Source organism: Schistocerca nitens, chromosome 5 (assembly GCF_023898315.1).
Source record: "Schistocerca nitens isolate TAMUIC-IGC-003100 chromosome 5, iqSchNite1.1, whole genome shotgun sequence".
Lineage (NCBI taxonomy): Eukaryota > Metazoa > Arthropoda > Insecta > Orthoptera > Acrididae > Schistocerca > Schistocerca nitens.
The window spans coordinates 484857850-484882833 of NC_064618.1; the positions used below are offsets into that span (position 1 = coordinate 484857850).

The 24984-nt window shown below is 38.4% G+C and overlaps 1 protein-coding gene across 1 annotated transcript in view; it reads left to right on the forward strand.

Moving 5' to 3' along the window:
• The first annotated feature begins 8144 nt into the window (after positions 1 to 8144).
• The window catches only part of LOC126259904 (glycine cleavage system H protein, mitochondrial), a 65799-nt gene continuing 48959 nt past the window's right edge, over positions 8145 to 24984 (forward strand). The window contains exon 1 of the mRNA XM_049956993.1: positions 8145 to 8529. Within this exon, the coding sequence (XP_049812950.1) occupies positions 8373 to 8529 (157 nt within the window). The 5' untranslated portion in view covers positions 8145 to 8372. The remainder of the gene's footprint in view (positions 8530 to 24984) is intronic.

Consider the following 24984-nt stretch of genomic DNA (forward strand, 5'->3'; position numbering starts at 1 on the left):
TGCAACTGCTCACATTTCTACAGCTTAGCGCATGTGATAGTTCTAATTTAAGTCGGAACTGCGCAGAAGTCGGAGAATGACATATCCACCACCTTCTGCAAACCCATGTAGACATACAGAAAACAGAGCAAACGCTCTCCAAATGTGAAGGTGACTGGATACGGTCGAGTACAGTGCTATATTATGCCTCCCGATCAGTGCATTTGGGCTAGGTGTTGGCAGCTGTGCTACATTTGCAAGCAATTTTACAACACAGAACGAGAGGTTAATTCATGATCGCATGGATATATACATCCGGCATGAAATCGATAGAATTGCGAAAAATGACGAGGGAATAGGTATGAATTGACCGAATATACACCGAAATGCGGGGAAATTGAGGAAGTACTTGCTTATCTTCTGGTTCGCGCCGAACGATTTGTACATGGGAACAAGTATGCAGCAACAAAAGGAATCCGAGAAAACGTCGACATCGAAACGAAGGGAATCAGGGAGGCAGTCAATTTTTTTTTTGCGTCGAGGCAGCATTATATTGTATGTCTATTCAGATACCAGTGATACACGTGGCCGGCCGATGTGGCCGAGCGGTTCTAGGCACTTCAGTCTGGAACCGCTACGGTCGCAGGTTCGAATCCTGCCTCGGGCATGGACGTGTGTGATGTCCTTAAGGTTAGTTAGGTTTAAGTAGTTCTAAGTTCTAGGGGACTGATGACCTTCGACGTTAAGTCCCATAGTGCTCAGAGCCATTTGAGCCATTTTTGATACACGTGAGTTGACTACTGTATTTGATGCTTTTCAGGAGGACAGAGAAACATTCACCTCTAAACTTACTTGCTTTAAAGGATAACAGAGAGTGGACGGGGTGATCGATTGTGATGGATCTGTAACGAGGTACAATTTAATGGTTGACTGGTGCATTCTAGAGAAGGAGAAGTTGCTGCTGGTCAATTTTTTTCCAGTGTTCTGTCCGGATGCAACAGTTGCGTGACATAGCCTGCGTTCTACTCGTATACAGCCACATGTTCTGTATGTGGTTTAAAGCACTGTCTACTTGCGATCGTTAACGGTAAACCTGTCGGTCATCAGAAGACTCCCATCTCATGTGTGATGAAACTTGACACATTCCTCTAAAGAAACTTTGGTTTATGCGATGTACTCCAACCCCCCCCCCCCCCCCCGTCGCATCTTGAGTGTAAATCGAGACTTCAGCGTCATAACTAAGGTATTGATAGGTGCTTGTAAGGCGCTGCAGTCCCTGTGTACATATTTGCCTGACAGATGTGCTGTTTACGGAGTTAGTGACGGAATGACTTGTAATTTTCACACGTCAGAAGCTGCTGCTATGCGATTGTCTGTTTCCTTGTAGGAGGTATCCCCTGCTTCTAATCATCATTTTATATAGTCCTGATGCAGGCATCGTATAATTTCTGAACCGTGATCGGATATGAACGGTGGAAAGCTATATCGTGCTTGTATAATGCAGAGCAAATGTTTTACGGAAGTAGTTTTTTCGTTTTACGGTTCGATAACATAGTTTATCATAGACAAACCGAGAAGAAGGATCTATATCATGCGCTTGAAATATATTTCTCACGTTGGAATATTAACAGCGCTACATTCCATACGACTGATAGGTTGGAAACTCAGGCGATCTAACATTATAGCCCGTTTTAAGTGTAGAACGTTGTAGCCTTAGGAGTGTGTGTGTTTATGTTCTCTCTTACCTATACCTTCCAGGTACCGATCCTAGACTCTAGAACAATACACAGTTTTAATCTGCCAGAAAGTTTCATATCAGCACACACTCCACTGCAGAGTGAAAATCTCATCCTGGAAACATCCTCCAGGCTGTGGCTAAGCCATGTCTCTGCAATATCCTTTCTTCCAGGACTGCTAGTGCTGCAAGGTTCGCAGAAGAGCTTCTATAAAGTTTGGAAAGTAGGAGGCGAGGTACTGGCAGAATTGAAGCTCTGAGAATGGGTCGTCAGTCGTGCTTGAGTAGCTCAGATGGTAGAGCACTTGCCTGTGAAAGGCAAAGGTCCCGGGTTCGAGTCTTGGTCCGGCACACAGTTTCAACCTGCCAGGAAGCTTCATATTAGCGCACACTCTGCTGCAGGGTGAAAATCTAATTCTGGAGGACAGAACATCTGTCTTGGATGGTACATCATTGACAGATTGAGAAATAACTTCAGGCATGCTCCTGGGAATTTTGTCAAGCCTTCTGCTGTTCATGACCTGGTAGACAATAGTGATAGTAACCTTAAGACGTATTTCAGATGATACCAGTGTCCATGATGAAGTACGAGTAATATCTGGTAACAACTGCTCAAATAACCAGGGAATTAATTACACGCTTCTGGACGTTCAGACCAGTTGTTTTTTCCATTATATGCACAATATTTCGATGACCGACCCAGGCATCTTCTTCCAGTGCTCTGGTTGGAGTCCAGATAGCGAGTAGGCATAACAGCAAAACTCACAGCACCTGAAGAAGATGGCTGGTTTGGTCGCCAAAATATTATGTATGGAAAGGAAACAACAACTAGGTTGAATGCCTGGGCATATACCATCAATCATTAATGCTGAGAAAACCTTAGAGATCACCTGTAGTCATATCATAATAAAATTTCAAATGGTATCAAGATTGGCTGCTTGCTTTAAATCGAGGTCGGTCACAGTGTGCCTCATTGCATGCGATCACGATGTGTGGGCTGCATGCAGGTTGAGGCTTGGCTTCTTTCAGCTTTGGCCGTTCCTTCTTGGAAGTACTTGTTACAGTGAGACATTTCATTAGTGTAGTGATGCGGGATTTTTTGGTAGCCACAACTCTCTTCACTTTGGCAGAATCGTGGTGTCAGCCTCGTTTACCCTTCGCTATTTGTTCATGGTGTAATGAAATTCGTGGATCCATTGGCTGTTTGCACGAAAAGTGGCAGTCTACCAATCTACCGTCAAAAGCCTTTAAAAACCAATGGGGATGACAGAAGAGAAGGATAAGAATTTTCAGTATTGCAGAACAGATATACAGACGTATAATCGGTTGGTATCGCAAATTTCCTATGGAATGACATACCTTGCAATACTATGCAGAATAAGATTTAATACATTAGGTAACAATGAAGAAGAAAAAAATTACTACATTGACAGCTGGAATTCATTGCTATGTACATCAAGATGCACTGTGTGCTAAATTTGTGGGCATGGAAGACACAATGAAATTTGAAGTACAAACAGTAAATTTTCTAAAGGCGCCTGCATTGTTCCACTGTCAGTTGAACAGTTTTCGGTGGAAATGAACAAATTGTTTGAAGACTTTCCGATATATTACTGCAAAGTATGTTGCTTAACTCAAACGGTATGCCTGGGATGATTTTTCTATTTAAAACCTGCTATTCTTGAAATTATGATGGAAAAATATGGGCAAGAACGACAATTAGAACATCTCGTGTGTTTGCAGATGTCGCGTTTTAAGTGAACTTGACTGCCCGCTGCCCACAGTAAAACACTGCAAGACGACGATTCATTTATTTCTGACTTGATCAGGATACATTTAAAAAGAAAATCACATAATGGAAAGGACAAATTCTGACAAAATACACTATCCGTTTCCCTAAGATCATAGACGTTAAGGAAAAAGTTAGGTTTGAAGAACTCATTGTGACCTTAAGGAATTACAAGGAAAGTTTTCTAAACGTTTCGAGGACACTGTCAGTCTTACATCTGGTTTCGAGGCCGTTGCCTTTTTAATTGAAAGCGCCCAGGCGGATATGCTGCCCTGCAGTGTAATTCCCATATGTAAGATAAATTCTTTTGTGGTAAAACTGCCCAGTCTACAATGTTTTCCTCGGGAAGAGTTTCCACGTCTCCATAATGAGATTGCAAATGTGATAAAATATTTCTATCAACATATGTGTGTGAAAGGCTTCGATTACGAAGCTAAGTCACGATTATGTGGCAAACTGAGTGCAGAAATCTGTGAAACTGTCTGTGTGTGTCTGTATGGCAGTAGTCTGTACCAGATAAAAATTATATTATGTCTTCAGGGTGCCAAAAATAATTAAATAATAATGTAAACTTGTTTCGTTTGAGATCTACGTTGTTGAGAAATATGATATCAAGCTGTATATAGTGCAACTGCATCGACATCTTAATGTAGTATTCTTGCAATTTACCCTTCTTCACCCTCCTCATGCTCAGACAATTTTGTGTGGCAGCGGAGGAAGTGTGCAGGCATGCTAGAGAGCTTTGGCATGTGAGCAAAAACACTGCTCGTGTGCCAAATATGTGGCTGTCTCTGCTTTAAATGTTCAGAAATATAGAACTGTGTACTTCACAAAACGCAGCAATGTAGTATTTGGTGGCTAAAATGTCAAATAGACAATTCATACGAATACCTGTGTCTAACAATTTTTGATTATAGGTAATGGAATGATCCCATACAGTCAGTACCAGATAAAGCAGCTGGCAGACCATGGTTCGTTGTGAGGATACTGAGAAGCACAGTTAGTCTACAAAAGAAGTGCTGGCAAAAAGTATGATCCTTCCTAGGCTAGTGGTCAGTTCTGTGGGACTTGTACACAATAACTCTTGTGGGAAATATTGAAAAAGTACGAAAAAAGAGGAGCATTAAGAGTCACAGATTTGTTTTACTCTTAGGAGAGTGCCACAGAAATGCTGAGCAGCCTGAACTATAAGTCACTTGCAAATAAGTGGTAAAATCGCACAAAAGTTTAGTCCCAAAGTTTCAAGAATCAGAACCAAGTGAAGAATTTAGGAATACTCTACAGGCCTATAGAGACATACGTAAGTATTCATGCAATAACTCATCCCGCACTGCATACGCAAGTGAAATGGGAAGAAACCCTAATTTGCAGTACAATGGGAAGTACTAGTTGTGTGTATAATTCGATATAGTGAGATAATTTTTTTGTGTTGCACTTGCAGCTCGCAACTGCGGGATTGTAGTACTGACGTGGCTGTAGAATAGTATTTCACAATACAGGCAAAACACCCTCATAACCGTCGCCTCTCTTATATCGTTTATTAAAACACACAGCATATTATACATCTAAACCACTCATGAATGATTTATACCATATTCTATGTCACAGACGAGGCAATAATGAGGTGTACTGTCTTGAGAAAAAGTCCTGAGAAAAAGTTTGTTGGTGTTCTGGGTTCCTAAAAACATCTATCACTTCAGATTCTCTACATAGAAATTACACAGCTGAAAAATGATACAATTGTCTGTGGTAATCTTGAGTCTCTCGTCGTTTTGAAACAAAGCATTACTTGATAATAAATTCAACTGGGAGGAGCACACCACAGAACTGCTGAAGCGTCTTAACAAATCTCTGTGTGCAATGCAAATTTTGTCAGACATAGGGGATATAAAAATGAAAAAGCTGGCATACTATGCTTACTTTCATTCCATAATGTCATATGGGATTATTTTTTGGGGTAATTCATCAAGCCAAGCTAAAGTTTTCCGCATAAAAACGTGCAGTGAGAGTTACATGTGGTGTGAACTCAAGAACATCCTGCAGAAGCCTGTTTAGGGAACTAGGGATACTAACTACTGCTTCACAATATATTTATTCATTAATGAAATTTGTCATTAAAAATATATCACTTTTTCAAACCAACAGCTCAATTCATGGAATCAATACTAGAAATAAGAATAATCTTCACAAGGATTTAAAGTCACTTAGTCCTGTACAAAAAGGTGTGCATTATTCAGGAACACACATTTTCAATAACTTGCCAGCAGCCATAAAAAGATTAACAACCAATGAAATTCAGTTTAAGAGAAGCCTAAACGATTTATTGGTTGCCAACTCCTTCTACTCCATTGATGAATTTCTTAGTAAAACCAACTGATTTGTATATAAGTACAACATAACTTCTGCACAATTTCGGTGCAGTAATGTGTTCATTGAAAATTTGTGTGTTTGTGTGTGTGTTAGTATAATCTAACTTTTGCACCATTTCAGTGCAGTAATGTGTTCATTGTAAATAAGTATTACGGTAGTTGTATTACCTTATAAATAAATAAAAAAACTTTTTTATTTTAAATTTAGTGCATTAGTATTTGTAAAATGACTCTTAGTGTTCATTAAAAAATGACGATCATTCCACTAGGAACCTGTGGAATGGTACATTAGCTTATTTGTTTTAGTTGTAAATATTTGTCATGTATTGTTGTTTTTCTGACATGTTCCACATCCTGGAGGACCTCCTCACTACGGATCAATTGGAATGAAAGTAAATCTAATCTAATCTAATCTAATCTTCAAGTGCGAGAAAAGGTACGACGTCGACACAATAGAATGGGCGGTCGAAAAGTTTCCATCGAAAAGACTGGAGAAAACTACGAGCTGCGTTGTATGAACGCGCCTTGGCCTGGAATAGTGCTATCCTGCACGAGAGTTCCCACGCCGTCGAGATTAGATGGTACCTCTGTATTTGGTGAATCTTTGCGATATACGTCACCTGTAATTTCTCCTCCTCATTACATAAGATCAATCAAAATGTTGCCCATTTCGTCCAGATAACGATGGCCTTTGTTTTTCTACTTTAATAAGGAGATTGTTTGAAGTTTTTCGGCCTTGGTGAAGTTAAATGGCGACACCACATTCACTGTTGTTTTGATTCTTCACCAATGTTAGATATCCGTATCTCGAAGAACGTGGCAAGACGACTCTCCATCTAGTCGATAGCAGCCGAAAACTTTCGTTTGCTTGACATTCTTTGATTCTGTGTTTTTAGTCAGTAAACATATTAGGTACGCACCTTGCACACAGTTTGTGATATCCGAGCTTTTCCATGACAGCTGGATAAACAGGGGCACATCCAACTTCAGGAAATTCATCATGCAGAGTACCAATCATCAACTGCCAATGTAGATCATATTTTCTGGGCTACTAGTTAAATGATTTAACTTGTCTAGATCGTAGGCCTGCCACTCTGCTTTTCATCATGCACATTGGTACAGCTACTTTAAAAGTCTCGATACTATTGTCTAATCCTTCCTTCACTCATTACTGTAGGCCCATAAAACAGCCATAGGTCCTGATGGCTTTGAGCATCTGTACATACTTTTGTAGGCGAAAATCGAAATACAGCACACACTTTGCAATTTAAGGTAGCAACGATAATCAACACCATTCTTGTTTGCTCTCACCCTACAGTGAAACTGTAAGAAAACAACAACTTGTGTGGGTTTGTAAACAATCATTAGGTGGTGCTGCATTCCAACTTTGTTTTCCTGGCTGCCAACATTTAATTGTAAGAATACTCTTTTAACACACTTCGTATTCCTAACATTTGTCTCCTACAGTCGTAACTACTGCCAGAATTCATAAAGGGTAAGAGATGTCAGCTCTTTATTTAGGTCTTTCCCCATTTTTTAGACATAAAGCGTCATTTCTTTAGTGATACTGCGTATAATTCTTATAAATATACGTAATATTTTACAGCAGTTCGGCTCTCCCCATTTAGTATATCTCTATGTTCACACATTATACATGCAGCATTTTCCTTTCAGCTTAGTCCTTGCTTACTCTCTCTCCCCCCCCCCCCCCTCCCCCTAACACAATGAGAGGTGTCTGGTCTTTGTATATAATCAAGTAATGATGTGCAGTATCCTTTTTAGAAAACTAAGAGCTTCCTTACTAAATTATAACTTTGTGTTTTGTGTACCGGTACCATTAAGTAGTTACGGATCTATTGTAATTTTTGTACCACATGCGTCCACTGACTATAAACAGTGGAGTGAAGATATTCTTAACAAGTAAACGATGGAGCCCATGCGCTCTTTATACCGTTTGGTCAGTTCTATACCGTTCTAACTGGACTTTGCTCTCCGGAGGTCGAGAAGTCCTTGAACCCTCTGGGCTCTGCCGCTCGATAAGCATGCGGCGATCTTGGGAGAGGGCAGAGGATCAAGCATGGTTGTCATATTTTCAACAAAAATGATGTAACTACGAGGCTGCGTTATCATGAATTGATTCAGGGGGACGGGCGGGGACATAAACACGAGAGAGACTGTATTGGCGTATTCTTCCGTACTATTAGGCTGCATGAGTAGTTTTACATCAAGAAACTGCGAAGGTTCGGCGTTGTGTTAAAATTTTTCGGTAAACGCAATTTATCAAAAATGAAAATAGCTAGTGATAGAGAATGTTGAACTTTTAGGCTACAGGTGCCATGCTTTTATTTTCCTTCGTATGATCACGTGGTGAAGGATTTTATCTGCCGGTCTGTTTGTTGATAAGAACATCTTTGGCAAGAACTGTGTTCAGTGGCAAACTCAAGTTGGCTATCCGTGAACGCTGTAACAGTTACGGAATTAGGTTTTCAAACTTTACACAATGGTTGTTTCCGTGCATGTCATTTTGCGATCTAGGCATATTTCGGCTCTTACATGTCGTGTGCTGCATAAAATAAGTAATGTAGAAGCCGGCAGTAGTAGTAAAAGGGTAAATTTTGCTAGATGTCTCAGCACGACAGTTCCGAAGACAACAGGAGGTAGGTGCAATGATTTTGACGATTAACCATTACACACAGTCATTTTATATGTTGGAATAAAGTGCAAAATAAGTTCAATAGTTTTAGGGTTATTTCTTTGTGCTTCGGCCAGATGTCTACCGGGCTCGTCAGTCAATACGCATGCGTTAGGCAGTTACAGTGACTGAAGTTTCTAGTTGTATAGAATTTGTCAGTAGCTATTGTGAGAGGAGAACATATTCAGTATGAAATGTGACACCTTTATGTTGCCATAAGGGAAAAAAATGGCAGTTAAATATGCAGCTGAATTTTCTATTCTCAACTTCACGTTATTGCTCGTAACACACAATTTTATATGCACGTGCTCTTTCTACTAAGTGAAAAGTTTTTAAACTTATAATTTTTTTAGTTTACATTATTTCTTATAAATTCTAGTTTACAAGGGCATTTTTGGATAAGCCACTGCGTGACTCGCACTTTAAAGGTATCCACCGTCAATATCTTCATTTGGTAACTAGTTATTAAAAACAGCTCCTTTGACTTAGGGGCTTTTTGCTGTTAATCTTCTGTTAACCGTATGAAAGTCTTTTCTATGCCTTGTTTCATAGTTGTGAATATCCACGTTTCTTTTTGTGGCCTTACTGTCTTTAACAATCATTATAGTTTCTGGTATATACATGGCATAAACAGTGAGAATATTGTCTAATGAGTAGATGTATGCATGAAGCTCCTGATTTTTCTTTTGCTATGGTCAATGCTTGCTTCTGCAGTATGAAAACCCTTTTCATATTAGTTTGGCATGTCACAAGAAAGGGCACACTAATCTATAGGCCTAATACACACAGTACATATGGTTTCAGGATTAAGGTATAGTGACAATCTTTGTAATACTTTTTTTTTTATACAGACATAATCAGCTTGCTGCTTCTATGAAAGTCGATTACATAAGCATAAACACAAGAATTTACAATTGTACAGTTTTTTTTTTTTTTTTTTTAATTGATCACAGTATTTTGTCTGTTTGGCCCACTTAGTGTGACTGTTAGGCTCATAGGTCCTGTATTCAGATTGTACCATAAGTAAAAGTAACTTAAAATTTTAAACAAATATTTAGGAACAAGTCGTTGCTAAATTCAGTAACATAGCCTACACATAAATTTTTCACAGCAGCTTGGAAGCGCATTTATTATTACACGAGCACCTTAATTAGCTACATCCATTCTTACTGCATCATGTGATCAGTTTACTTCATCGTCCTTTTTGCACAAAAGACACAAATGTACACTACATCGTCATACAATCAGTAATATGTATAGGTAATCAAAACATTAGTGCTGTCACTGAAACTAAATTTCTATGGACTCATATCCAGGAAAATCTTAAATTGATCTCTCATATCACATCCCTAAATTTAAAACTAGCAAAAATGAGCTATGTATTAATAATTCTTTGCAACAATAGGCCTACTACTGCAGAAACAGTTAGGGCTGTATACTTTGCTCGTGTACACTCACTACTGAAGTACGGTATCATTTTCTGGGGAAATGTACAACAGTCAAAACTTTTTTCAGGAAACAAAAGGCAATTATAAGTATAATGAAATAAGTGAGGCAGCAGAAAACCATGCAGACCCGTCTTTAAAGATCTTACCCCTTCCCTCCATTTATATACTGGAAGTAGTCATGCATGTAAAAAAAAAAAAAAAAAAAAAAAAAAAGTACTGAGAAAAAGACCTTTTTCCTCAAAACAAAGGTGTCCATGATTACTGTACCAGGTCAGTGACATACATGTTAGTCATTGTAACACCACATTATACCAGAAAGGTGTATATCTTGCAGGGGCAAAACTATATAACAGATTACCATGACATATAACCTCTCTTCCTGAACGACAGAGCTTTAAAAAGTCTGTGAAGCCTACCTTCTGAAAAACTGCATCTATTCACTCTCACAGTATCTTATGCTAGAAAAATTTTAATTTGTATCTTTAATTATAGAAATAAATTATAAATATACAGTAGTTAATAAAAATTGTAAGTATTAACTGTATAGATCCAATTTGTTATAAAAATTTAAATGGTGTATGTTTCCTGTTTGTAAAACCAATAGATAAAGTTTTCTGTCTGATATCCTGTGTACAGTATAAGTACTGAAAGAGATATTTATATGGACAGATAAATACATAAATTGCATATGAATTTACAACAATTAATGAAATTGGAAAATGTTTACAGGTTTTACATTATCTTTGTTGGCCATAGTTTACAACTGCACCTTTTTGCATAAAAAACACAAATTAGAAAATTAAGACATTTAAAATTCACATGAAAATGTGTTGGGTCATCCCATGGTAACTCACGCTACAAAGTGATGTTTATATAATAAGTTTTGGACAGTTAACAGAAGGAAATGCTTCTATTAAATATTTTTTATACCTTAAAACGTACTTCATACAGAATGCTGTATAAACCTAGATCACAATAATTGTTACATTGCTATATTTATAAAACCAAATCTTATAACTATTCTTGGTAACTCACATTACATTTCCAAGAAATGGCTTTTGCATATGATATAGAAAATACAATAGTCTGCTCTGTTTTATGTGAACATTTCTTGTAAGTTTTACACACAATACCAGAAAATCTTATAATTATTTTAACAAAGTTCTAAACATTTAATCTCCAATAAAATAAATATTAAAACATAATGAACAAGTAACTCACATTACAACATACAGTGACTCACGTTACATTGTCGCAGATCACAGTCAAACTTTAAATAACCACGGCAATTTACAGCACTTGGAGGGTTCACTTTTCTGACAAGCTTGTCTTTAGTGTAGTATATCTCACCTTTACTTTCAGGCCACTTCCAAAACTTCCCAACTTCCATCATAACATCAACTTTAAACTCACCATTTTCATACAATTTTAGTAACATTACCAGGAAAATATGTATTGTCATATTTTACCACCACCCAGTCATCTACTCATATATCTAGTGATTTTTCTGTTCTGTTAGTGTTTTCCTCTGCAGCTGATGAAGTGATGTGTCCTACAACTTCATTATTATAGAGTTCCAAATGATGAATTTTAGAAATGTTCAAGAAAGGCTTGCAGTTTTTGATTAAGGTCAAGAGATGTAGTTTTTTGCTTCTTTGGCTAAAGTCTTCTTCACCCATAAGAACTGATGTGACATTAGAAGAATAATTCAACAATGCTTTTACAAAATCTGTTGCATTGTTTACAACACATTTCGTGCTTTTCACATGAGACCAAACTTGGTGTTTGACAGCCCCACCAATTCCATACACTGGCCCATGAGAAGTTGCAAAGTACTTCCATGTAATTCTTTTGGCATGACTCTTACTTAGAACTTGTATAGCCAATATATCTGCTTTTAAACTGGAAAGTAAGACCATCTGACCCAGATTGCAACGTCTCTAATATTTTTGTGTTTTTGTGTGGTCCAGATTATCAGATATACCAACACACAGGGGTGAGAAGCACCTGAATGCCAAATCATGGCAGTAAAAATACTAATTAGATTCTGCTGCCAATGTGCACTTTGAATTTCATATTAACTTACACTTGTAACATTTTCAGGAAAATCAATTTGCATCATGGCAGTTAGCATCGGATTCCTTATCGTTTTGATAGTTCTTTTAGTGTTCTCTCTTGGAGTAGCAGTGCTCTAAAAGTTTAGGTCCAATGGTAAGAATATGATAAATAAGATTCTGTAATGTACCTTCTTCCTCTACTTTCAAAATTCTGCCATCACTCTCGTACCACACATACCATTTCATGCCGTACTCTTGTACACCAGTACACAAATCAAGAAGTTTAACTGCCAATAAATCTTTGCATTTCATGCACTTTCCCAACCAACAGTCAGCTGTAGGCTCTGCATAGAAAAAATTCTGGCCAGTTACTGGTGCACTCAGATATTTGAGGTACTATGCTATGAAGAGAGTTAATAGCACAGATGAAATTCTTGTGATATCTGCAGAGACATGCGTTGGGAATTTATTGGCAAGCATGACATGTTGGGGTTTTAATTCTCCGAATTTACTTTTACCAATCACTTTGACATTTTCTTCACAAAACATTGCATGGGCTTCTTTCAAAGAAAACATCAAGTATTGTACGTTCAACTTACTCTTACCTTTGTCATCTTTTACAGTCACAACGTCTTTGCGTCCAGGGCCTGTCTGCTAATGTCATCCCTTTCATAGAATTTGCTCACTGCACTTATTGTTTCATCACTTATTTTTTGTTTAGAGACTCTTTCCACTTCTAAAGGTTCAACAGATGTATGATACAACCTTCTAACAACACATTTTTGTTTTCTGGGTGATGCTGGAAGTACACGTTTCACTTTTGATATGGCTTTTCCCGATGAAGACCATTTTTTATATGGTGGAGAAGCAGAACTACTTGGTGTAGCTGAACATGCTTCCTTTAGGCGCTTCCGGTACTTGGCAACTCTTTCTCTAACATTCAGTTTCCTGTCTGCAGCAATCCTTTCTTGTTCTCTTTTACTCAAACATTTTTCCTGTTCCTGCTTCTTTTTCCTGAATTTTTTCATAATTTCCTTGTGTTTGATTTTACACTCTTCATATCTGCCTTCGTCTTTCAATTTCTGTCTTCTTCTTCTTCTTCTTCTCATCTTCACTTAAAGGCATTCCGCAAAAATTGAAAATGTTGCAAAGTAGAAATAGCTATTCCCTATGGGATTTTATGTGGCATATGGAGGGTTGACCGAAGTGTCCGATCCCACCCGTCGGCTTTGACCCATGACGTAAGGCTGTTGTGGTGTGTGACGTCACGGAATTTAGTTTGTGAGAGTGGCGTGTTTGTAGGTGTTGATGTGATCGGTGGTGTTCTCTGATGGTGTGTTAGGTGATGTTTCTGGTTTAGTTTGCGAGTGTGGCGTCGTGTGTGAATTTTGGTACATTGCTTTTTTTATGTCTATGGTAGGTATGGATATGACTGACAGGGTCAACAGTTTTCGGTTGTCAGCTATGATGGGGGACAGTGCGTTGTCTCTAATAAAATTTCTTCAACTATGCGGATTTTTGGATGAAGTCGTGAAGTGAAGTGTTCAGTATGACGTGAAGAAATGGGGCTTACTTAAAGTTCACGCGTCTTGGACCAGGGACGGCTGTATGTGGAGATGTTGTAAGGATAACAGGTCAAGGGAAGTGTTCGATCCCAATGTGTGGCTGTGAATGTTGTGGTATTGGTATTGGGAGATGTGTTTGAGCTATATAGGTCAAGGGAAGTGTTAGGTCCTAATTTATGGGATTGGGAGCTGCTGTTGAGCTATATAGGTCAAGGGAAGTGTCCGATTCCAGATGATGTGTTTAGTGGTATTTGGGGAGTATTGTGATGTTTTTTTTTCGCGTGGTTTTTTATGCGGGTGGGTGTCTAAATTTGTTTATATTTAGGGGTCGACAGAAGCGTCCGATCCCACGCGTCGGCTTTGACCCGTGACGTAAGGGTCTTGTGTGTGACGTCATGATGGCGCGGAGTTTGGTTTGAGTGTGGCTGTCTCCAGTTATGTTTTATCTTATTTTAATTACTTTTCTGATCTGTTCGTTCTATCTCGTGAGATTTTTTTCTTTTTAATTTAAAAACACTTATTACTTATTTTAATTATCTGTTTCCTCCAATTTCTGTTTTAGTTTATTATATTTATCTTTCTGATCTGTTCGTTCTATCCCGTGAGATTTTTTTAAAAAAAGACAAAAAACACTAATCAGCTACTGAAGCATCTTTATCTTCTATGGGTTGCAGGGGTTACGACCTCTGGGGAGGTGGGTGGGTATTCATGCATGGCTGTCTTCACTTACACGTTGTAGCTACGCAAGGCGTCTAAATTTGTTTATATTTAGTTTGCCCCCCACCCAAAACACCGCATTTCCCGCGCTTGTCACGTTAGTGTCATTAGGCTTCTTGTGGAAAGTGTGTGTGTTTGTTTTTGTTTCCGTCATATTTGTGACGTCATGGGTCAAAGCAGACGGGCGGGATCGGACGCTTCCGTATTTCCATATTTAGTTTGTCCCCACCCAAAAACCCCCTATTTCCCGCGCGTGTCCCGTTAGTGTCATTAGGCTTTTTGTGGAACTTGTGTGTGTTTGTTTTTCGATATATTTTCGTCCTCATAATGTGTACGTAACGACTATATATGCGCCATATTGGAATCGTGGTTTATGGTCGTTTCCGCCATATTTGTGACGTCATGGGTCAAAGCAGACGGGCGGGATCAGACCCTTCCGTATTTCCCATATGGAGATAAATATACATTAAATATGTTGAAATATATTGTTAGTTGTGTTGTATGTAATTCAGAACCAATCTGACTGCTCAAATTTATAACTAAACGTACAAAAATTATAGTAACTCATGTTACATAAATAAAGGTAACTCACATTACTTGAATTAAATATCCTATACCATGAGAAGGCTTCCAGGAGGAAATTTGAGACACCAAATTATCAGTTACTCTTCTGTGAAGGACAGAATGGCATGTTTCTATACTTTATGTATTTTGTGAAAATCTTTAAAAAATTGGCATTTGGTAACTCATATTACACATTTTGGGTTAGGTTATATAATTTTTTTGTATTTATCATGCTTTAATTGTTTGCTTCTAAAAATATACCAAAAAGAACTAGAAGTTATGCACTTTAAAGTGATATACAAACAATAAAGAATTATTATAAATTTCATGATTTTTTTTTTTCCTTACCTTGAAATTGCTCAAATCTTCTGCATGAACAAACTTAACAATATAGTCATCAAAACAATGGCTCCCACAAGTAAACAATAGGTTTTGGAGGGCAAAATCAATCTTGTCAACAAAATTCAATGCCCAACCTACATATGTAACAGGGGAAAAGATTCCCACAGAAAAATTAATTTTTTGGTAATGATTCCGCGTTTACATGGAATGACCCTGTTGTATAGTAGTCTACTTCTTTATGCTAACAAATATTTATTTGTGCTGCAAGAAAATTTACTGAAGTGATAGCTGTGCACAGATTTTTTAATTTTGCAGTCTGTTTTACCTAGCCACACTTAACACAATCTGTACAAATTTTCCATTATCACTATTTATTACAATAGCAACATACACATTTAGGTTTTAACCCGATAGGGACTCAGCTACACCATAGTAACACATCTGCAGTAGGTAGTATGAACAACTGTTTTGAATGCCGAAATATTTTTGATAATTTTGATGTCACAAGGTAGTTTGTTGTACAGCTTGTTTCCTGCTTGGTGTGTTCCATTTTATGTGTGTGGTATTTGAATATTGGACATGTATATTTCTCCTGTTATGTGAGTGAATACCTTGCTTTCTGACTCCAAACTGATTTTTATTGTCTTAAGATTTTCCTAATAAAAAGCAAAATATACAAACAATCCAATGGAGGGACTTCAATAAAGGCTTCCACAAGCTTTTGTGAGCTCCCCTTTCCATGGCTTGTGCCACTCTTTTGGGTTGAGAAACAACTTGCTAGCACTAAAATTACCTGAGAAGTTTACATCTTGCAGAAGTTTACATCTTGCAGAAGTTTACATCTTGCAGAAGTTTACATCTTGCAGAAGTTTACATCTTGCAGAAGTTTACATCTTGCAGAAGTTTACATCTTGCAGAAGTTTACATCTTGCAGAAGTTTACATCTTGCAGAAGTTTACATCTTGCAGAAGTTTACATCTTGCAGAAGTTTACATCTTGCAGAAGTTTACATCTGCTGTGACAAAGTATACATTTTTTATTGTTTGCTTTGATGTGCGACTTGAAAGAATTTTAATGCAGTAACAGTGGTGTTCAGTTTATTGGTTATATGTTTAGTATGAGGAACCCATCTCAGATACTCGTGGATCCATATTCCAAGAAACTTAGTAGCGTTCACATTTTTTGTGTTTCTGGTGAATAAATTTAGGTGGGGCTAATGGGCTGCTTATTCTGTACTGTGCGTAGATTCATAGTAACTGTTTATTGGATATTTATTATTAGATTGTTTGCAGAAAACCACGTTGTAATTTCTGAGGTGCGTATTTTGATTTCATTCCACAATTGCTGGACAGTCATTCCTTTGACTAACACACTTGTCATCAGCAAATTTATTATACTTGTGATGTGGGCTGGTTGGCCCCAGCTCATTTACATAGAGCAAAAACAAAACTTCTCCCTGAATGGAGCCCTGTGGTACACTACACTAAGTGCACAGTTTTTCAGTTTGAGAGGTCTTCATGTTATTTCATTCTTGGAATGCAAGTTCAACTATTTGCTCTCTATTTTGTATGTAAGACTTAAATCACTCATTAGCTAGTCCCCTAGTACCTACACATTGTAGTTTTGTAAACAAGATGGTGTGGCTTATGACGTCAGATACCTTTGAGGGGTCTAGAAAAATTGCAGAAATACACTCTCGATTGTTAATTACATTTAAAGTGTCATTCAGGAATGCCAAAATTGTAGTGTCAGTAGATCTGGGTTTAAGAAAACCTTGCTGAGAGTCTGAGAAATAGTTACTTTTTCCTGTAAAGTTTATTTATCTCTTTGGTAGATTTTTTTCCATTATTCTGGAACACCCAGATACAAATCATATTGGCCTATAGCTGGATAATCCATTTTTATCCCTTTTTTGTAGAGGGGCTTTACTCTGGCTGTTTCCAATTTTTTTGGGGATATGCCCTCTGAGGGTGAACAGTTACAGGCTTGACTATGAACGGAGCATTTTTCTGTACAATGAAGACAGGTTTATTGTCTATAACAAATGAGTATTTTGATTTGAGTCACTTAATAGCGTCTAGCATTTCTTTCTCACTAATCGGGTATAGGAAGAGAGTTTTATCATTTGACCTACATCTGAATTGATTCATTACTGCATACTGAGAGTTTTGCTGTGTGAGGTTTTCTGCTACCTGTGTGAAGTATGCATTAAATGTATTTGCAATTTTTCTGTGGTCTGATAATACAACTGATCTTTCTGAGGTGTTAATATTCTGAGATTCTACAATTTTTTGGTGCTGTTTCCCTACTTACAATATTCCACAAGGTGTTTATTTTATTTTCAAAGTTTTATATGTATTTCCAGAATGAAATTTTCACTCTGCAGCAGTTTGTGTGCTGATTTTATATGTATTTGTTTTGGCTTCTTTTGTGAGCCTGTTGAGGATTTTCTTGTAGCGTCTGAAATATGGCACAATTCTAGAGATGAGTTCTATTTGGACATTTTGTGTAGTAATGTTTTTCTTTTGTTTGCAGGTATTTGTATTGTTGTTGTTGTTGTGGTCTTCAGTCCTGAGACTGGTTTGATGCAGCTCTCCACACTACTCTATCCTGTGCAAGCTTCATGTGATCCCTTGATGCTTCAGAACATGTCCTACCAACTGGTCCCTTCTTCTTGTCAAGTTGTGCCACAAACTCCTCTTCTCCCCAATTCTATTCAATACGTCCTCATTAGTTATGTGATCCACCCATCCAATCTTCAGCATTCTTCTGTAGCACCACATTTCAAAAGCTCCTATTCTCTTCTTGTCCAAACTATTTATCGCCCATGTTTCACTTCCATACATGGCTACACTCCATACAAATACTTTCAGAAATGACTCCCTAAAAACTTAAATCTAACTCGATGTTAACGAATTTCTCTTCTTTAGAAGTGCTTTCCTTGCCATTGCCAGTCTACGTTTTATATCCTCTCTACTTTGACCCTCATCAGTTATTTTGCTCCCCAAATAGCAAAACTCCTTTACTACTTTAAGTGTCTCATTTCCTAATCTAATTCCCTCAGTATCACCCGATTTAATTCGACTACATTCCATTATCCTCGTTTTGCTTTTGTTGATGTTCATCGTATATCCATTCAACACACTGTCCATTCCGTTCCACTGCTCTTCCAAGTCCTTTGCTGTCTCTGACAGAATTACAATGTCATCGGCGAACCTCAAGGTTTTTTATTTCTTCTCCATGGATTTTAATACCTACTCCAAATTTTTCTTTTGTTTCCTTCACTGCTTGCTCAATATACAGATTGAATAACATTGGGGAGAGGCTACAACCCTGTCTCACCCCCTTTCCAACCACGGCTTCCCTTTCATGTCCCTCGACTCTTATAACTGCCATCTGGTTTCTGTACAAATTGTAAATAGCCTTTTGCTCCCTGTATTTTCCCCCTGCCACCTTCAGAATTTGAAAGAGCGTATTCCAGTCAGCATTGTCAAAAGCTTTTTCTAAGTCTACAAATGCTAGAAACGTAGGTTTGCGTTTCCTTAATGTAGCGTCTAAGATAAGTTGTAGGGTTAGTATTGCCTCACGTGTCCCAACATTTCTACGGAATCCGAACTGATCTTCGTAGAGGTCGGCTTCTACTAGTTTTTCCATTCGTCTGTAAAGAATCTGCGTTAGTATTTTCCAGCCGTGACTTATTAAACTGATTTTTCGGTAATTTTCATATCTGTCAACACCTGCTTTCTTTGGGATTGGAATTATTATATTCTTCTTGAAGTCTGAGGGTATTTCGCCTGTTTCATACATCTTGCTCACCAGATGGTAGAGTTTTGTCAGGACTGGCTCTCCCAAGCCTGTCAGTAGTTCTAATGGGATGTTGTCTACTCCCGGGGCCTTGTTTGGGCTCAGATCTTTCAGTGCTCTGTCAAACTCTTCACGCAGTATCGTATCTCCCATTTCATCTTCATCTACATCCTCTTCCATTTCCATGATATTGTCCTCAAGTACATCGCCCTTGCATAGACCCTCTATATACTCCTTCCACCTTTCTGCTTTCCCTTCTTTGCTTAGAACTGGGTTTGCATCTGAGCTTTTGATATTCATACAAGTGTTTCTCTTTTGTCTGAAGGTCTCTTTAATTTTCCTGTAGGCTGTATCTGTCTTACCCCTAGTGAGATAAGCCTCTACATCCTTACATTTGTCCTCTAGCCATGCCTGCTTAGCCATTTTGCACTTCCTTTCGATCTCATTTTTGAGACGTTTGTATTCCTTTTTGCCTGCCTCATTTACTGCATTTTTCTATTTTCTCCTTTCATCAATTAAATTCAGTATTTCTTCTGTCACCCAAGGATTTCTATTAGCCCTCGTCTTTTTACCTACTTTATCCTCTGCTGCCTTCACTACTTCATCCCTCAGAGGTACCCATTCTTCTTCTACTGTATTTCTTTCCCCCATTCCTGTCAATTGTTCCCTAATGCTCTATCTGGAACTTTCTACAACCTATGGTTTAGTCGGTTTATCCAGATCCCATCTCCTTAAATTCCCACCTTTTTTCAGTTTCTTCAGTTTTAATCTACAGGTCATAACCAATAGATTGTGGTCAGAATCCACATCTGCCCCTGGAAATGTCTTACAATTTAAAACCTGCATCCTAAATCTCTGTCTTACCATTATGTTATCTATCTGAAACCTGTCAGTATCTCCAGGCTTCTTCCATGTATACAACCTTCTTTTATGATTCTTGAACCAAGTGTTAGCTATGATTAAGTTGTGCTCTGTGCAAAATTCTACCAGGCGGCTTCCTCTTTCATTTCTTACCCCCAATCCATATTGACCTACTAAGTTTCCTTCTGTCCCTTTTCCTACTGCCGAATTCCAGTCACCCGTGACTATTAAATTTTCGTCTCCCTTCACTATCTGAATAATTTCTTTTATTTCATCATTCATTTCTTCAATTTCTTCGTCATCTGCTAAGCTAGTTGGCATACAAACTTGTACTACTGTAGTAGGTGTGGGCTTCGTATCTATCTTGGCCACAATAATGCGTTCACTATGCTGTTTGTAGTAGCTTACCCGCATTCCTATTTTCCTATTCATTATTAAACCTACTCCTGCGTTACCTCTATTTGATTTTGTGTTTATAACCCTGTAGTCACCTGACTAGAAGTCTTGTTCCTCCTTCCACCGAACTTCACTAATTCCCACTATATCTAACTTTAACCTATCTATTTCCCTTTTTAAATTTTCTAACCTACCTGACCGATTAAGGGATCTGACATTCCACGCTCCGATCCGTAGAACGCCAGTTTTCTTTCTCCTGATAACGACGTCCTCTTGAGTAGTCCCCGCCCGGAGATCCGAATGGGAGACTATTTTACCTCCGGAATATTTTGCCCAAGAGGACGCCATCATCGTTTAACCATACAGTAAAGCTGCATGCCCTCGGGAAAAATTACGGCCGTAGTTTCCCCTTGCTTTCAGCCGTTCGCAGTACCAGCACAGCAAGGCCGTTTTGGTTAGTGTTAAAAGGCCAGAGCAGTCAATCATTCAGACTGTTGCCCTTGCAACTACTGGAAAGGCTGCTGCCCCTCTTCAGGAACCACATGTTTGTCTGGCCTCTCAACAGATACCCCTCCGTTGTGGTTGCACCTACGGTACGGCTATCTGTATCGCTGAGGCACGCAACCCTCCCCACCGACGGCAAGGTTCGTGGTTCATGGGGGGGTATTTGTATTACAAAAGACAATCCAGTTACTTTTTTACATTTCCTTTTTATATTTTTTCCTTTTTCAGGAGGAAACAGAGATATAAGTAATAAGCCACTAATGAAGCTATTGAAATTGTCATCAGTATTTGAGTATTTATGTCTTTCTTCCCAGTTTTCTTTGCCCAAGCAGTGGTGAAATTAATTTGTGAATGAGATCATGGCATAGTAAGGAGCTGTAGTTTTTTTTTTAAACTATGACATGCATAAGTCTCTGGGAGATGTATTTTCAGTGGTCGTAATATTTTAGTCCTTTTCTGTGGTACAAAGCACCTATTTTGAGGAGAGTTTTCCCATCTTCAAATGTAATACATTTTTCCAAAGGGGCGGATGATTCTAAATCGTTTATGTAAAAACGTAAGGGCTTCTTCATTCAGCCTAAGATCAAGCCTTGTGTACACAGTGTTCTTTTTTCCCCCCATGCCTGGCGTCCACTTAACACTGTTTCCTCCTTCTGCATTGACTTGACTATTTGTTGCCTGTTTTGAAGGTAAATAAAGTTATAATGTTTTGCATAGCTCAGGGTTTTAACATCGGTATCCTTTGAGGTCTAAAAATACAGCTGTTAAATGTTCTTTATGTTACATCATTGTTAGGAGAAGGAAAACTGCTGTTTTACGGAAGTGAGTGTGGAATGTCAGATCCCTTAATCGGGCAGGTAGGTTAGAAAATTTAAAAAGGGTAATGAATAGTTTAAAGTTAGATATAGTGGGAATTAGTGAAGTTCGGTAGCAGCAGGAACAAGACTTCTGCTCAGGTGAATACAGGGCTATAAATACAAAATCAAATAGGGGTAATGCAGGAGTAGGTTTAATAATGAATTAAAAAATAGGAGCGTGTTTAAACTATGAACAGCATAGTGAACGCATTATTGCAGCAAGATAGACACGAAGCCCACAGTAGTACAAGGTTATATGCCAACTATGTCCACAGATGAAGATTGAGGAAATGTATGATGTGATGAAAGAAATTATTCAGATAGTGAAGGGAGGTGGAAATTTAGTAGTCATGGGGTGACTGGAATTTGATAGTAGGAAGAGGAAGAGAAAGAAAAGTAGTAGGAGAATATGGAATGGGGGTAAGGAATGAAAGAGGAAGCCACCTGGTCGATTTTTGCACAGAGCATACCTTAATCATAGTCAATACACAGTTTAAGAATCGTGAAAGAAGGTTGTGTACATGCAAGAGGCCTGGAGTCACTGGAAGGTTTCAGATAGATTATACGAGGTGTGGCTAGAAAAAAACCGGACTAGTACTGGTGAAACAATAAAACAAATGCAATAAGGCTGAAAGTCGCGTGGCCTGTCACGTGACTCTCGCTCCGCCTACTGCTCGAGTTTCATCTGCCTCCTGCACTCAGTCTGCCCGTGGCGTCTGTTTTAAGTAGTTGACGTTTTGTCTGTGCGTCGGAAAATGTTGAGTGTACAGAAAGAACAGTGTGTTAACATCAAATTTTGTTTCAAACTAGGAAAATCTGCAAGTGAAACGTTTGTAATGTTACAACAAGTGTACGGCGATGATTGTTTATTGCGAACACAAGTGTTTGAGTGGTTTAAACGATTTAAACATGGCCGCGAAGACACCAGTGATGACACTCGCACTGGCAGACCATTGTCAGCAAAAACTGATGCAAACATTGAAAAAATCGGTAAACTTGTTCGACAAGATCGCCGTTTAACAATCAGAGCAGTGTCTGAGTTAACAGGAGTTGACAAGGAAAGTGTCGAACAAGTTTACCGATTTTTTTCAATGTTTGCATCAGTTTTTGCTGACAATGGTCTGCCAGTGCGAGTGTCATCACTGGTGTCTTCGCGGCCATCTTTAAATCTTTTAAACCACTCAGACACTTGTGTTCGCGATAAACAATCATCGCCGTACACTTGTTGTATCATTACAAACGTTTCACTTGCAGATTTTCCTAGTTTGAAACAAAATTTGATGTTAACACGCTGTTCTTTCTGTACACTCAACATTTTCCGACGCACAGACAAAATGTCAACTACTTAAAACAGACGCCACGGGCAGACTGAGTGCAGGAGGCAGATGAAACTCGAGCAGTAGGCGGAGCGAGAGTCACGTGACAGGCCACGCGACTCTCAGCCTTATTGCATTCGTTTTATTGTTTCACCAGTACTAGTCCGGTTTTTTTCTAGCCACACCTCGTATAATGGTAAGACAGAGATGTAGGAATCAGGTTTTAAATTGTAAGACATTTCCAGGGGCAGATGTGGACTCTGACCACAATCTATTGATTATGAACTGTAGATTAAAACTAAAGAAATAGCAAAAAGATGGGAATTTAAGGAGATGGGACCTGGATAAACTTAAAGAACCAGAGGTTGTAGAAAGTTCCAGATAGAGCATTAGGGAACAATTGACAAGAACGGGGCAAAGAAATACAGTAGAAAAAGAATCGGGGATGGTTAGAGGACAAATGTATGGATGTAGAGGCATATATCACTAGGGGGTAAGATAGATAGTGCCTACAGGAAAGTTAGACATTTGGAGAAAGAGAACCACTTGTATGAATATCAAGAGCTCAGATGGAAAACCAGTTCTAAGCAAAGAAGGGACAGCAGATAGGTGGAAGGAGTACATAGAGGGTCTAAACGAGGGTGATGTACTTTAGGGCTATATTGTGAAAATAGAAGAGGATGTAGATGAAGATGAATTGGGAGATAAGATACTGTGTGAAGAATTTGATAGAGCACTGAAAAACCTAAGTCGAAACAAGTCCCCGGGAATAGACAACATTCCATTAGAACTACTGCTCGCCTTGGGAGAGCCAGCCCTGACAAAACTGTAGAATTGGGGAGAAAATGAATTTGTGGCACAACATGACTAGAAGAAGGGATCGGTTGGTATGACATGTTCTGAGGCATCAAGGGATCACCAATTTAGTATTTGAGGGAAGCGTGGAGGATAAAAATCATAGAGGCAAACCAAGGGATGAATACACTAAGCATATTAAGGAGGATGTAGGTTGCAGTAGTTACTCGGAGATGAAGCAGCTAGCACAGTATAGAGTAGCATGGAGAGCTGCATCAAACCAGTCTCTGGACTGAAGAAGAAGACGAAGACGACGACGACGACTGTTCCATCGAAGTAGCAGCCACATAGACGAAATTAAAGCATAGTTTTCCTTCAGTATTTTGGCACATAGTCCTAAAGACATGGAACAGCTACAAAATCAGGAAGGGTTTCAGCTATTTCTGCTGCAGATTTCTTTAACATAGGCTCAGGAATTTTGTTACGTGGCAGACCTTGAAAACTTTTCTTTCTTTTCTTGGTTATGAAAAAAGTGTACTTTTGTTGATACTGTTTTGTGCTTGTTCTTCTGTATCATTTGCTACAACCAATTTTACACAATTTCCAGCTGTGTCTTTGGAAGAGGGATTAAATCTATTTTTTACTTTGTAAAGGTTCATTATTTCCTCTGCATATCTGACCAAAATCAAGTTTTGGTTTTCTGTGAGTGTTTTTTCTTTTTTTCCCTGTAGTAGTATCCCACACTGACCATTTTGTGTGGGATATTTGTTATGAGGTATGCTTTTGTCTGCTTTGGTATTTCATAAAGTAATCCTTTCTTCTTTGGGGACTTATGAATCCCTAGTGAAAACTGGCTACTCCTCCAGTTCTTCCTCATTAATTTCCTTCTTTTGGTAGGGAAACATAACTGTGAATGATAGGATAATCCATTAATTGTTCACTGGTGTTGTTCAAAACTTCTTCCCATACCTTCTTAGCAAGGCAGTGTACAGATAAATATATGTTCTGATCACTGTAGCTTCTTACTTCATTTGTTACATAATAATGTGAAATATGCTCATGAGCATTCAGTTCAAACGAATTTGTTAAAGGCTTGAAGTTGTATGGTCACCAAATTTTTTAATATTGACCTCTTCATTGCTCATCTTTATTACATTTGTAAATACCTGGTTGTTGGTTATGACTTAGGCAGTT